The sequence below is a fragment of the Carcharhinus amblyrhynchos genome, chromosome 15, assembly GCF_965287045.1.
Source record: "Carcharhinus amblyrhynchos chromosome 15, sCarAmb.v2.hapA, whole genome shotgun sequence".
Lineage (NCBI taxonomy): Eukaryota > Metazoa > Chordata > Chondrichthyes > Carcharhiniformes > Carcharhinidae > Carcharhinus > Carcharhinus amblyrhynchos.
This window is the reverse complement of record NC_137338.1, coordinates 74,195,850-74,210,728: the sequence shown is the minus strand read 5'-3', so window position 1 is coordinate 74,210,728 and position 14,879 is coordinate 74,195,850. Positions and strand designations below refer to the sequence as shown.

The following is a 14,879-nucleotide window of genomic DNA, read 5'->3' as shown; positions in this document are numbered from 1 at the left end:
CCACTCAATTCAAACTTATGGGCAATCATCTTCAACTGCAAATAAAAAAGAAAATATTACTCACCGTCTGCCAGGCAATACACTCCATGATCCTATGTTCACACCTTTCCATGTGCTTGATCATCTCTCTTGTTAGATTTGGTTCTGCTTTAATAAAACTCTCGATAACCTTATAAAACTCATAAGCCTTTATATCAAACACACGAAGGATCCAGGGGAAGGAGAGGTCAGTCTCTGTTTGAATGTCACTCGTCAATGTTATGTTCCCTAAGAACAAAATTAGAGAGAGACAAAGTCCTAATATCCAATAACACTGTCAAAATACAAGCATATATTAAATATTTAAACTGATAGTATTCACATTTGGTACAGTCTTCATTCTTTATTATAATTTAACAATCACATAAAGCGAATTGATCATCAGCCAAACTGAGGGAAAAGAAAGATTACTAGAACACTGATACTTTACCAGTCACTTGGAAATGTGGAATGTGCCTAAATCTTGTCACATAAAAGATCTTGTAGGCACAAAGAGGAGAGACCTTTGTTGAATTGCATTCAAGGAATAGTACTTAAAAATAATTCAACATTATTCCTCAATTATTGAACTTCTGCATGCACGCAAAACATTCCAAGGTAATTTATGAAATAGTGCATCTTCTAATCTCGATCTAATCTAGGTCAGTTCAGCACCAAAGAAATCCCCATCTTGAACATCAAGATATGATGCTGTATAAAAACATGCACATCACTCTATACAGATGCCTTAAACATATAGTGAAGAGCCTCCTGAATATATTAGCTTGAAGTAATTGTAACATGAATAGTTGTGATATTTCCCTACTTGGTGGATCTCAACCAGTTAAATAATGACTACTATTTAATTTCTTGTTAGTAAACATAACAAAGAAACATCACAGTTCACTGTGTATAAGAAAGGTTTCCTCAATATTGCCAGAAAGTTCTCAATGGAGGGTAGCACACATGACACAGATTCCCAGAAGAAAATCAAATTCAAATCCAACAAGACTTGTAAAATTCCCACCAGATAGGGAAATATCATAATATTCCATATATTACTTTGGAATACTTTATACGAATGCAGAAGTTCAATAAATGAGGAATAATGTTGAATTATTTTTAAGTACTATTCCCTGAATGCAATTCAACAAAGGTCTCTCCTCCCTGTGCCTACAAGACCTTCTACTTGACAAGATGTAAGGAATTTCACATTTCCATATTAGGAGCTCCCTCATGCTAAATACAGCATGAATCCAAGACCGTGAAACTCAGTGACTCTGCAAACAATAATGCAAGGATGTTCAACAAAATCCTCACTATGACCCTCCTAAAGGCAGTTTTCAAAATACCACTAAGTTCAGTGGAAAATTCTGAACAAAATTGCTTGGAGGAGCAGCAACAGAGGCAGTTGCAAGTGGTCTCCAGAGAGGGTTTTGGAAGGGGGTTGTGGGAGAGAGGGAGAAAGAGCGAGGAAGAAACAAAACGAGACAGAAAGCGAGACTGCTGTGTTGTACCTTGCCATGTAATGCACAGCCATTTAGGGGAGGGACACTTGCTCCATGCTGGGCGCGAGAGACTCACGCCACGCGGGGCTGGGCGCGAGAGACTCACACCACACGGGGCTGGAGTGGTGGTGTAGATATTCGCTGCTGGACCAGAAAGGGCTGGATGTGATGGTCTGGGCTGAATGGGGTGCAAGATGAAAAGGCTTGCTGCCCAGGGTATGTGACAGTGTGAATGAGGGTGGGAGAATAAGCGAGTGTGAAAGAAAGTTGTTTCCTATCTTCATATCTCAACTTTTTTATGAAATTCAAGTTATACCAAACTTCTTCTTTCTGAAATATGCAAATGTGCCCCCACAAGTGAAAAGATTGGACGAGCCTGCAACAATGCAATTGTTTTCAGTGTAAACAACTTTAAAAGACAAACTATAAAATTTAACCGTGTCAGCATTGGCTCATTGGCCGTACTCTTGCTTCAGAGCCATCATAAGTTGGAGCAGCAATAAACCACACACCTCTTGAGCCTGCTCTGCCATGCAATATGATCATGAATAGACTTCTGCCTCAATTCTATTTTCTTGCCCGTTCTCCATATCCTGACTCTGAGGCATCAAAGGTTTATCTATCAGCCTTAATATGTTCAGTACCCAGAACTAGTTTGGTCAGCATTTATTGCCCATCCCTAACTGCCCTCGAGAAAGTGGTGGTGAGCTGCCTTCTTGAAGCACTGCAATCCATACAGCCTAGGTAGACCCAAAGTGCCATTAGGGAGGGAATTCCCGGATTTTAACCCAGCAACAGTAAAGGAATGGCAATGTTCCAAGTCAGGACGGTGCATGATTTGGAGAAGAATTTCCGGTGTTACTTCCATGCATTTGCCGCCCTTGTGCTACCAGATGGGAGTGGCTTTGAGTTTGGAAGGTCCTGTCTAAGGAGCCGTGGTGAGTTCCACCAGCACACCTTGTAGATTGTACACATTACTGTCACTGTGCATCAGTGGAGGAGGGAATGAATGTGAAAGGAATGCTAATCAAATGGGCTGCTTTGTCTTGGATGGTGTTGAATTCTTTGATTGTCGTTAGAGACGCCCTCATCCAAGCAAGTGGAGAGTATTTCATCATACTCCTGACTTGTGCCTTGCAGACGATAGATAGGCTTTGGGGAGTCAAGAGATGAGTTACTCATCACAGGATTTCTAGCCTCTGGCCTGCTCTTGTAGCCACATTATTTATAGTCCAGTTGAGTTTCTGGTCAATGGTAATATGATAAATTGGTCCATGCAGTTTAGGTATACCCACAGGTTCCTGAGTTTTGACCCAACAACAATGAAGGGAATTTAGGTCCAATTTACTCAATCGCTTCATAGGGCCCCGTAGCCCAGGAAGCAGTTTAGTGAACTTCTGTTGCACCATCTTGAAGACAAGAATGTTCTTCCTTAGGTATGGAGATCAAAACTGAGTACAGTGCTACAGATGTGGTCTCAGCAAAGCCCATAACAACTATGGCAAGGTTGTACTTGCAATGGAAGTCAGCACGTTATTTGCCTTCCTAATTTCTGCTGTACCTACATGCTAATGCTTCTCCTTCTCCTTGCATGAGTACAGCCAACTCCCTCTCAACATCAGCCTTTAGCAGTTCATTTTAAAATGTTCCAATTTTCTCAGAAGACTAAGGAAATTTGGCATGTCAGCTACGACTCTCACCAACTTTTACAGATGCACCATAGAAAGTATTCTTTCTGGTTGTATCACAGTTTGGTATGGCTCCTGCTCTGCCCAAGACTGCAAGGAACTACAAAAAGTCATGAACATAGTCCAATCCGTCATGCAAACCAGCCTCCCATCCACGGAATCTGTCTACATTTCCCACTGCCTCAGCAAAGCAGCCAGCATAATTAAGGACCCCACGCACCCCAGACATTCTCTCTTCCACCTTCTTCTGTCCGGAAAAAGATACAAAAGTCTGAGGTCACGTACCAACTGACTCAAGAATAGCTTCTTCCCTGCTGCTGTTAGACTTTTAAATGAACTTACCTGGCATTAGGTTGATCTTTCTCTACATCCTAGCTATGTAACACTGCAGTCTGCACTCTCTCCTTTCCTTCTCTATGAATGGTATGCTTTGACTGTACAGTGCACAAGAAACAATACCTTTCAGTGTATGTTAATAATAAATCAAATCAAAATCAATTTTTTTATTTTTCTACCAAAATGAATGATCTCACATTTCCCTGCTTTATACTCCATGTGACACCTTTATGCTCACTCACTTAGCCTCTCTACACTTGTTTGTGGCCTCTGTGTCCTCCTTACAATTCAGAAGCTTGTAGATTCAAGTCCCATTTAAAGACTTGAGCCAAACATAGAATAAGATAGCACAAAAGGAAACCATTCTGCCCACCATGCCTGTTGGCACTTAGGTAGAGCTAATCATCTAGTCCCAAATAATGACCCTTTAAGTTCTGTGCACTGCACAGCAATTCTGAAAGTATCATGTAGGCTGTTCACAACTAATCCCCTTTAAAATGACGTGCAGAAAAAGGTTCTATGTATTGAAATAAATAAGCAACCAACAAAGATAATGTAGAAGAATCATTGATCCCACTTTCCCTTTCTTCCCCCACAACTGTGAAAACATTTCCCTTCAAGTATTTATCCGATTCTCTTTTGAAAGTTATTACTGAATCCAATTTTACTATCCTTACATACAATGCATTCTATATCACAGCAATTCACTGTCTAGGCATGGTTCTTTTGTCCACTATCTTAACTATGTGTCCTATGTGACCCATCTTTCTAGCACTGAAATATTTTCTCTTCATCATTTCTAACCGTTTATAATTTTAAACACCTCACTCAAATCCTAATAGATCAACCAGTGCATCTCCAGTCTCTCCACATAACTGAAATCCGACATTCTTAGATCCATTTTAGTAAATCTTTTCTGGATCACTCTAAGGTTTTAAACACCCTTCTTAAGAGTTGTGGAACCCACAGTTGGACACAATACTGCCAAAAATTAGCATAGACAATAATATGGCGGATGGTATGCATCTTCATTTTCAGAAGCTATTTTACTATGTGCTTGATTAAAACTTTGAGTTAAAGCAAAAATGGGATTGGCCTGGTGATGGTTGAAAATGGATAGGAAACAAAGAGCATTAATATAGCCAAAAACTGGTATCCTCCCATTTCAAATCGCAATAAAATGATTAATAATTGAAATTTACTTTAATGTTTGAAACACTACTGTTTCCAATTAAGACATAAATTTCTAAGTTTAGGTTTTCAATCAAAATCAGACTTGCCTCAAGTTGTTTTAATATGCTTCTTTCAGAAAGCAAATTAAATAAATTTATTCAAGTAATATTCTAATAAGCAAATGTAGATGATTACAAATCATGATAAATGAAAATGAATGGACATTTCAGATTTCAAACTTGAATACAGAAGTTTGATGAGAAATCAATGTCATCTGCACTCTGCACCCCAGGAAACCAATAGATGAAAATGATCCAATTGAGATTATGACACATCCCTCAAAACATTATAGAGTTCATCTTTCTCCTATTTTCATGTCAAAGTCACTTGAAATAAAATACAAAGTTAGTTTTAATTTTCAATTTTTATTGATTAGCAGTAGCATATATTTTTCAAAACAATCCATGAATAAATCAAGTTTCTTCATATTCAGAGGAATTGCTGGTTTTAACGCCCCATGACCTTGGTAATCCAGACTTGTATGTTAACAAGCAAAGCCCTTGGGGGAGAACTTGAAAGTTTGGTTGCCTGTTTTTTTTACCTTCCCCAGTTAAATCTTTAAAAGAGATTTTTATGCTACAAAGCTCTGGGGCAGTACAGGTCCATGTCAAGCATTGATAGTTGCACTTGTCCTTTACAAGTAGGCTTGCTGACATTTATCATGCTAGAAATGGCCTCGAGGCTTTGCTGGCTTCTCATTGTTCTTCCTCACCAAACAGATAAGCAGCAAGACTTTGGTTGGTGCTGTTATTCCAACCTTAGTCTTAGTTATGAGTTGTGAAAGCCATTAAACTTTACTGCTAACAACCCCACTTAGTGTAAAGATAGATTATGGTCATGGAAGAATCATTCAAATTGTAGCCCATCAGACATGCAAGTTCTTAGAAATCATAGAAAAGTTATGGCACAGAAAGAGGCTAAATAACCCAGAGTTTGTGCAGCTGAAGAAACTAGCTACTCGTTCTAATGCCATTTCCCACTACCAGGATCAAGGCCTTTCAGGTACAGCACATTTGATGAAGATCTAGGCAGCTTTTAAATGAATTGAGGTCTTCTGCCTAAACCACCAATCTGGGCAACAAATTCTAGAAACATACCATCCTCTGGGTGAAAAAGCTTTTCCTAATATTCCCTTTCATCCTTCTACCACGTGGCTTAAATTTGTATCATCCCCCACCCCCGTTGACCATCTCTACATTAGGTAAAGTGGATCTTCCCTATCTCAGTCTCCTCTATTCTAAGTAAACAGCCTTATTTTAGCTTCATTATCTAGCAAATGGCCAATTTTAATGTTATCCACAAATTTCCCAATCATGCCTCCCATAGTTAATCTCAATCATTAATACATACCATAAGAAGCTAGGGACCCAACACTGAGCCGCAGTGGAAATGCCCTCCATTCGCTAAAAAAAACTTTTGTTTCCTTTCACTGAGCCAAGTTTGGATCCAATGCCCAATATCCCCCTACATTCGATGGGCTTTTACTCACATGGGACCTTGTCAATAAGAACATAAGAAATAGGAGCAGGAGTAGGCCATCTAGCCCCTCAAGCCTGCCCCGCCTTTCAATAAAATCATGGCTGATCTGATAGTGGTTCAGTTCCACTTACCCGCCTGCTCCCCATAACCCTTAATTCCCTTATTGGTCAAAATCTGTGACTTAAACACATTCAACGAGGTAACCTCCACTGCTTCAATGAGCAGAGAATTCTAAAGATTCACTACCCTCTAGAAGTAGTTCCTCCTCAACTTGGTTCGAAATTGACTCCCCTTATTTTAAGGCTGTGCCCTCTAGTTCTTGTTTCCATTGTAAGTGGAAATAATCTGTCTGTTCTACCCTGTCTAGCCCCTTCATTATCTTACATGTCTCTATAAGATCTCCCCTCAACCTTCTAAACTCCAATGAGTACAGGCCCAGTCTACTCAATCTCTCCTCATAAGCTAACCCCCTCATCTCCAGAATCAACCTGGTGAACCTTCTCTGCACCACCTCCAAAACTAATGTATCCTTTCTTAAATAAGGGGACCAAAATTACACACAGTACTTTAGGTGCTGCCTTACCAGTACCTTGTACAATTGCAGCAAGACCTCCCTGCTTTTATACTCCATCCCTCTCGCGATAAAGGCCAACATTCCATTTGCCTTCTCAATCACCAGCTTCACCTGCAAACTGAGTTTTTGCAATTCATGCACAAGAACCCCCAGGTCCCTCTGCACAGTAGCATGTTGTAATTTTTCACCATTTAAATAATAGTCCATTTTACTATTATTCCTTCCAAAGTGGATAACCTCACACTTGCCAACGTTATACTCCATCTACCAGATCCTTGCCCACTTACTTAGCCTACCCAAATCTCTCTGCACACTTTGTGTCCTCCACGCAATTTGCTCTCCCACTCATCTTTGTGTCATCCGCAAACTTTGTTACCCTACACTCATCTATGTATATAGTAACCAGTTGAGGTCCCAGCACCGATCCCTACGGCACGCCACTAATCACCAACTACCAACCGGAAAAGCACCCATTTATTCCAACTCTCTGCTTTCTGTAAGATAGCCAATCCTCAATCCACGCCAACACTTTACCCCCAACTGCTACCTTATGCAGTGACCTTTGGTGAAGCACCTTATGGAATGCCTTCTGGAAACCTAAAAACACCACATCCACCAGTTCCCCTCTGTCAACCACACTCATTACATCTTCATAAAAATCCAGTAAATTTGTAAAGCATGACTTTCCCTTCATGAATCTATGTTGCATCTGCTTGATTGAACCAATCCATGCTGTGTCTGCTTGATTGATATCTTACTAAAATCCATGTAGACCACATCAACTGCACTACCCTCGTCAATCTTCCTTGATACTTCCTCAAAATCATGCTTTTCCATGTTTTTTCAAGCAGCTTTTAGTATTTTATTTTTGATGTTGCTTTGACCGTAAAGGATAACCTCTACAACTGTTACTGAAGCAATATAATGGGCATCATGCTTGTTTTTAATCTGAGCTAATATAGTGTCCTGGGCCAAAGGGCCTGTTTCCATGCTGTATATCTCTATGACTTGGAATCTCTATTCCCTTGGGATTGCTGACTGAGGCTCAATTTGGGGATGACTGACATATCAGGTGATGCCTGGATGGACAGTTTTTTCCACAGAAAAATCCAAGGTTTTAGTTTCATCTTAGTCAGAAAGCTCTTTAAGACTTGAGACAGAAAGCAGTGTTTCTCGTTCCTTTCTCTTAAGAGTTGAAAATTCTGCAAAAGTTAATGGAGGAAGGCAGATTGTTTCTGTCTCTTTCTCTCTCAGTAGGAAGTCTCATAACACCAGGTTGAAGTCCAACCAGTTTATTTGATAGTAATCCCACAAGCTTTCGGAAACAGTGTTCCTTTGTCAGCTGTATAGAAGAACCTTCCACACACCTAACGAAGGAACACAAAACGGTGTTCATGCTTGTCATGAAACTATGCCCCTTTATTTTTGAAACTATTTTCAAACTTTCAACTGACTGGAAATTTTGGAATTTGAAACGATTCCACTTAAAAAGTGCAAGACCACTTTGCAAGGTGAAAATGAAAAAACAACAAATTACCCTTAGGGGAGTGTGAAGAGAGTAACATTTCTTATAACTCCAAGAGCCTTTGCAATTCATCACTATTTAAGGAAGAAACAATAGCCCATAACTTCTTGATTCCCCAGCGTCACATTTAGGGGGTACCCAAATGTGGGGAAGATCCCATCTAGAGGTTTCTCTGGCAATTTCTAACTTCTTCTGGACAATTGCACTGGGCTGGGAACCATCCGACAGAAGCAATTTAAATTGTTAACTTCAGATGGTTCTGCCAGTTTTACCCTGATATTTACTCAGAGTTAGAAGGGAAAAAAAACTGCATAGCAATTACATAAAACGCCCAGACCCAGCCTCACACATGACTCAGCACACACACACACACACACACACACACACACACACACACACACACACACACACACACACACACACACCCCACCCCCCCCACCAAAGGGACCCATCACACCACCCCCCATTCCGACTCCTGTCTGACATGTCCCCCCCCAACCCCCACCAATCCGACCACCCCAACCCCGTAAACCACTTACCTGCTCCTTGTCCCTTTAAACATCCCCACATGCTACAGTGCTGCCTTGCTCCTGTCTCATCCAACCCTGAGTAAGGAAGGTTTTGAAAGGCAGGCACTGTGTAATTACAGTGAAGGCAAGTCGATCGAAAGTGAAAATCCAACAGAGATTGCCAATCTACGGAAATTATAGGGCATTAAAATATGAAGTACTGGATATTGAAACAATAACTGCCACAGGTAGGCACACTCAAAATTCCTTAACAATTTACAATGGGTGCAGCAGGTTCTCTCTCAGAGAGAAAGAAAGACTTGAGCAGAAGAGACAGCCTAAAATTCTCCCTTTTTCTCTTTTGGGACAGGTATATTATCTGGATCGGAAGCTAACTTTACTAGAAATCCACCAACAAACAGATCTTGTAACAATTGCAATATATTCCACATCTGACCATAAGAGTAACACAATGGCACAGTGGTTACCACTGCTGCCTCAGAGCACCAGGAATCTGGATTTGATTTCCAGCTTGGGTCACTGCCCGTGTGAGCTTCCTCCAGGTACTCCGGTTTCCTCCCACGGTTTGAAAGACATGATGGTCAGGTGCATTGGCCATGCTGAATTCTCCTTAGTGTACTCAAACAGGCGCCGAGTGTGACTACTAGGAGATTTTCACAGCAACTTCATTGCACAGTCCGGTGGATGTGGTCTTTCTGGATTTTCAGAAGGCGTTTGACAAAGTATCTCACAAGAGGTTATTGCAGAAGGTAAGGGGACATGGAGTTGGGGGTAGGGTGTTAGCGTGGATAGAGGATTGGTTGTCAAATAGGAGGCAGAGAGTGGGGGTCAACGGGTGCTATTCGGATTGGTGGATGGTGACTAGTGGAGTGCCCCAGGGGTCGGTGCTGGGGCCTCAGCTTTTTACCATTTATATAGATGATCTGGAGGAGGGAACCGAGTGCAGGGTGTCGAAATTTGCTGATGACACCAAGATTGGGGGAACCGCAAATTGTGCGGAGGGTGTGGAGAGTCTGCAGAAGGATCTAGATAGGCTGGGCGAATGGGCCAGGAAATGGCAAATGGAATTTAATGTTGGCAAGTGTGAGGTGGTGCACTTTGGTAGGAATAATGGTAGGAAGGACTATTAATTACGTGGCGAAAAACTGCAGCAGGCGACGGTGCAGAGGGACCTCGGGGTCCTTGTGCATGAGTCGCAAAAACCCAGCTTGCAGGTGCAGCAGGTGGTCAGGAAGGCGAATGGGATGCTGGCCTTCATAGCGAGGGGGATTGAATATAAAAGTAGGGAGGTCTTGCTGCAGCTGTATAGGGCATTGGTGAGGCCGCAGCTGGAGTACTGTGTGCAGTTTTGGGCGCCGCACCTGCGCAAAGATATTTTGGCCTTGGAGGGAGTGCAGAGGAGGTTTACTGGGCTCATACCGGAGTTGAGGGGGTTGAGCTACGAGGAGAGGCTGAATAAACTAGGCTTGTACTCGTTAGAGTTTAGAAGAATGAGGGGAGATCTCATTGAGACGTATAAGATGATGAATGGGATGGATAGGATAGAGGTGGACAGACTCTTCCCACTCAAAAAAGACAGTAGGACTAGGGGGCACAGCCTCAAGATAAAGGGGAGGCGGTTTAGAACGGAGTTGAGGAGGAACTTCTTCACTCAAAGGGTGGTGAATCTCTGGAATTCTCTGCCCGTTGAAGCGGTGGAGGCTGCCTCGCTAAATATTTTTAAGACGCGGGTTGATGGGTTTTTGATAAGAGAGGGGATTAAGGGTTATGGGGAGAGGGCGGGAAGGTGGAACTGAGCCACGACAGATCAGCCATGATCTTATTGAACGGCGGGGCAGGCTCGAAGGGCTAGATGGCCTACTCCTGCTCCTATTTCTTATGTTCTTATGTCCTTAATGTAAGCATACTTGTAACACTAATAAATAAGCTTTAAAAATACTTTAAAACTCAAAACCAGCTAATCCAAATTATCCACAACATTTAAAAATATATGCTTCAGTTTTTTTTTATATTGGACTCTAATTTCCCTTATTTCTGATAACTGTGTAGACATTGCATTTTTATGGCTTTTTTCCCTCAGGTTTAGTGATTAATAAATTTGCTCTCTGACAAGAAAATCTTGTTGGATTGGCTTCTTATTGCTCACAGATTAAATAATTAAATGTATTTGGATTGGGAACGGACATATCCTTGCAAGAAAGAGCTTGAATAGCAGGAGCCAGTTCACCTTTCTCACCTAGTTGTAAGAACATAAGAAATAGGAGCAGGAGTAGGCCATCTAGCTCTTTCAGCCTGCCCCGCCATTCAATAAGATCATGGCTGATCGGAAAGGGATCAGTTCCACTTTCCCGCTTTCTCCCCATAACCCTTAATTCCCTTGTCTGTCAAAAACCTATCTACCCGTGACTTAAATATATTTAGCGAGGTAGCCTCCATCACTTCAACGGGCAGAGAATTCCAGAGATTCACCACCCTTTGAGTGAAGAAGTTCCTCCTCAACTCCATTCTAAACTGCAGCCCCCCCCCGCCCCTTATCTTGAGGCTGTGCCCTCTAGTCCTGCTGTCCTTTCTAAGCGGGAAGAATCTCTCTACCTCTACCCTATCCATCCCCTTCATTATCTTATACGTCTCTGTAAGATACCCCCCTCATCCTTCTAAACTCCAACGAGTACAGACCCAGTCTATTTAGTCTCTCTTCATAGGCCAACCCCCTCACCTCCGGTACCAGCCTAGTGAACCTCCTCTGCACTCCCTCCAAGGCCAATATATCCTTCCGCAAGTGCGGCGACCAAAACTGCACACAGTACTCCAGCTGTGGCCTCACCAGTACCCTGTACAGAAGCAGCAAGACCTCCCTACTTTTATATTCTATCCCCCTCGCTATAAAGGCCAACATTCCATTCGCCTTCTTGATCACCTGCTGCATCTGCAGACTGGGTTTTTGCAACTCGTGCACAAGGACCCCCAGGTCCCTCTGCGCCGTAGCATGCTGCAGCTTTTCACCTTTAAAATAATAATCCCTCCCACTATAATTTCTGCCAAGGTGGATAACCTCACACTTGCTAACATTATACTCCATAATTGTAATATGCTTTAGAAGGTCAAAACCCTTAGATTATACCTAGAGTACTGAGAGGAATTCTGGAGCCTCACTGTAGGAAGAATATATTGGTCTTGGAAGGAATGCAGCATAAATTTACCTGAGTAATACCAAAGACTAAATTATAAGGCAGATTGCATAAATAAGAGTGGAACTCAGAAAGTTATGGGTGATTTGCCAAAGCTTTCAGGATATTAAGGTGGGCAGGTAAGATAGATGAAGCAAACTATTTTTGTTGGTTGGAGAGTCTAAGACTAGGGGCATTGTGTAAAAATTAGAGCTAGACCTTTCTGAAATGATATTAGCAAACACGTTTACACACAAAAGGGTTAGGGGTTTGGATTTCTCTTCTGTAAATGGCTATTGATAGTTCAGCAATTATAGATTCTAAATCATAGAAACAAGGAGTAGGAGTAGACTATTCGACTCTTCGAGCCTGCTCCACCCTTCAATACGATCACGGCTAATCCTCTATCGCAGTGTATGTCTAGATGGTGCATTTTTTAAGCACAAAATGCAGCAGGAAATCTACTCTTAAAAATTCAACTAATAATGCCCTCCAAAATTGTATTTATGCATAACACTCACCTATTTCTAGTGCGACACTTGGGAGTGCTGTGAAGTCCAAGTCACAATTTGAGGTGGCTAGTCTCATACAGTCTATCCAAGGGGCATCTGCGAGACAAGCGTAATACTTGGACTTGATGATTTTCATTTGGAAAAAAGCCATCCCACAGAGGTACGTGGAACCAAAGTAGGCCTTCACCTTAGATGCACACAATGTCAGAACAGGGAACTTCTCTTTGTTTACAAGTCCCCAAGAGTCTTTGTCCCTTGACCTAGCTTTCAGCTCTATGTCATTTTGGATTTAGTTTCTCCATGCTTTATTCGATCATCTGCTGAAGTTTTGTTGTCAGTTCTCCAATGTCTACTTGAAGAAAAGGATTTGAGACAAACAGAATGATTTATTACTTCTTGTCTAACTCCTGAAACGTCCTGTTGAATCCTTTTTCCAATTTGTTCAGATGGTCACAGAATGTGTTTGGATGAAACAAGCTTGACTTGTTGTTATGATGTGGAGTTGCCAGTGTTGGATTGGGTAGGCACAGTAAGTAGTCTCAATACCAGGTTAAATAAAATTCAACAGGTTTATTTTGTAGCATGAGTTTTCAGAGCGCTGCTCCTTCATCAGGTGAGTTCAGCATGTGTTTCACAAATGGCATATATAGACACAAACTCAATAACAAGATAATGTTGGAATGCAAGACTTTACAGGTAATTAAGTCTTTACAGGTGCAGACAATGCAAGTGGAGAGAGGGCTAAGCACAAGTTAAAGAGGTATGAATTGTCTCAAACCAGGACAGATAGTGAGATTTTGCAAGCCCAGGCAAGTCATAGGGGTTACAGATAGTGTGACATGAACCCAAGATCCCAGTTGAGACCATCCTTATGCGTGCGGAACTTGGCTATCAGTTTCTGCTTGGCAATTCTGCCGTGTGCTGTGAAGACCGCCTTGGAGAACGCTTACCCAAAGATCAGAGGCTGAATGCCCATGACTACTGAAGTGTTCCCCAACAGGAAGGGAACACTCCTGCCTGGTTATTGTCGAGCAGTGTCCATTCATCTGTTGTCGGAGCGTCTGCATGATTTCACCAATGTACCATACCTCGAGATATCCTTTCCTGCAGCATATCAGGTAGACAATGTTGGCCAAGTCGTAAGAGTATGTACCATGTACCATGGTGGGTGGTGTTCTCACGTGAGATGATGGCATCCATGTTAAAGATTTGGCACGTCTTGCAAAGGTTGCTGTGGCAGGGTTGCGTGGTGTTGTGGTCACTGTTCTCCTGAAGGCTGGGTAGTTTGCTGCGGGCAATGGTCTGTTTGAGGTTGCGTGGTTGTTTGAAAGTAGTGGGGGTGTGGAATGGCCTTGGCAAGATATTGTCTTCATCAATGACATGTTGAAGGCTCTGGAGATGATGTTGTAGCTTCTCTGCTCTGAGGAAGTACTGGATGACGAAGGGTACTCTGTCCCGTGTTCAACTTCTGAGGAGGTCATTGCGGTGTTTCGCTGTGGCGTGTCGGAACTGTCAATCAATGAGTCGAGCGCCATTTCCTGTTCTTACGAGGGTGTCTTTCAGTGACTAGGTGTCTGTTATGATCCTCCTCATCTGAGGAGATCCTCTGTACGTGGAGGGTTTGTTGGATCATTTCCAAATTTGGAAAAGTGCTCAGTAATTTTGTTATTTAACTGGGAGGACCACGGGCCCAGTTTCAACTTGAATACGCTCACAGCACTGATCATATGTGACAAGTCTCTGTCACTATCCTGCAGTTTGTGGCTCAGCAATTTCAATTTTGCACTGGTGAGCGCAAGAAATGCCAAGTCGAGCAATTATGCATTATCTGACAGCTCACTGTACACTTCACTTCTTGATTAGACCATAATCAGTAAGGATAACACTTCCTCCACGATCTTCCTCAACACCGGTGCCCCACAAGGCTATGTTCTCATCCCCCTATAATACTCTTTATACTTCTATGACTGTGTGGCCAAATTTCCCTACAGTTCGATTTTAAAGTTTGCTGACGACACCACCATCGTGGGTCGGATCTTAAACAATGACGAGACAGGGTATGGGAATGAGATAGAGATTCCGGTGAACTGGTGTGGCAACATTAATCTCTCCCTCAATGTCAACAAAATGAAGGAGATTGTTATCACTCCAGGAAGCGTAAAAGAGAACATGCCCCTGTCTAATCAATGGGGACAGATGGAAAGGGTTGAAAGCTTCAAGTCTTTAGGTGTCCAGATCACCAACAACCTGTCCTGGTGTTGCTGCCAACGCCGCCACCATAGAAAGCATTCTTTCTGGTTGTATCACAG

At 42.2% G+C, this 14,879-nt stretch overlaps 1 protein-coding gene across 1 annotated transcript in view; it reads right to left on the bottom strand.

The window, feature by feature from the left end:
• The window catches only part of rb1 (retinoblastoma 1), a 288,967-nt gene that overhangs the window by 168,711 nt on the left and 105,377 nt on the right, over positions 1 to 14,879 (bottom strand). Inside the window, exon 17 of the mRNA XM_080204223.1 lies at positions 65 to 267. Within this exon, the coding sequence (XP_080060349.1) occupies positions 65 to 267 (203 nt within the window). The remainder of the gene's footprint in view (positions 1 to 64; positions 268 to 14,879) is intronic.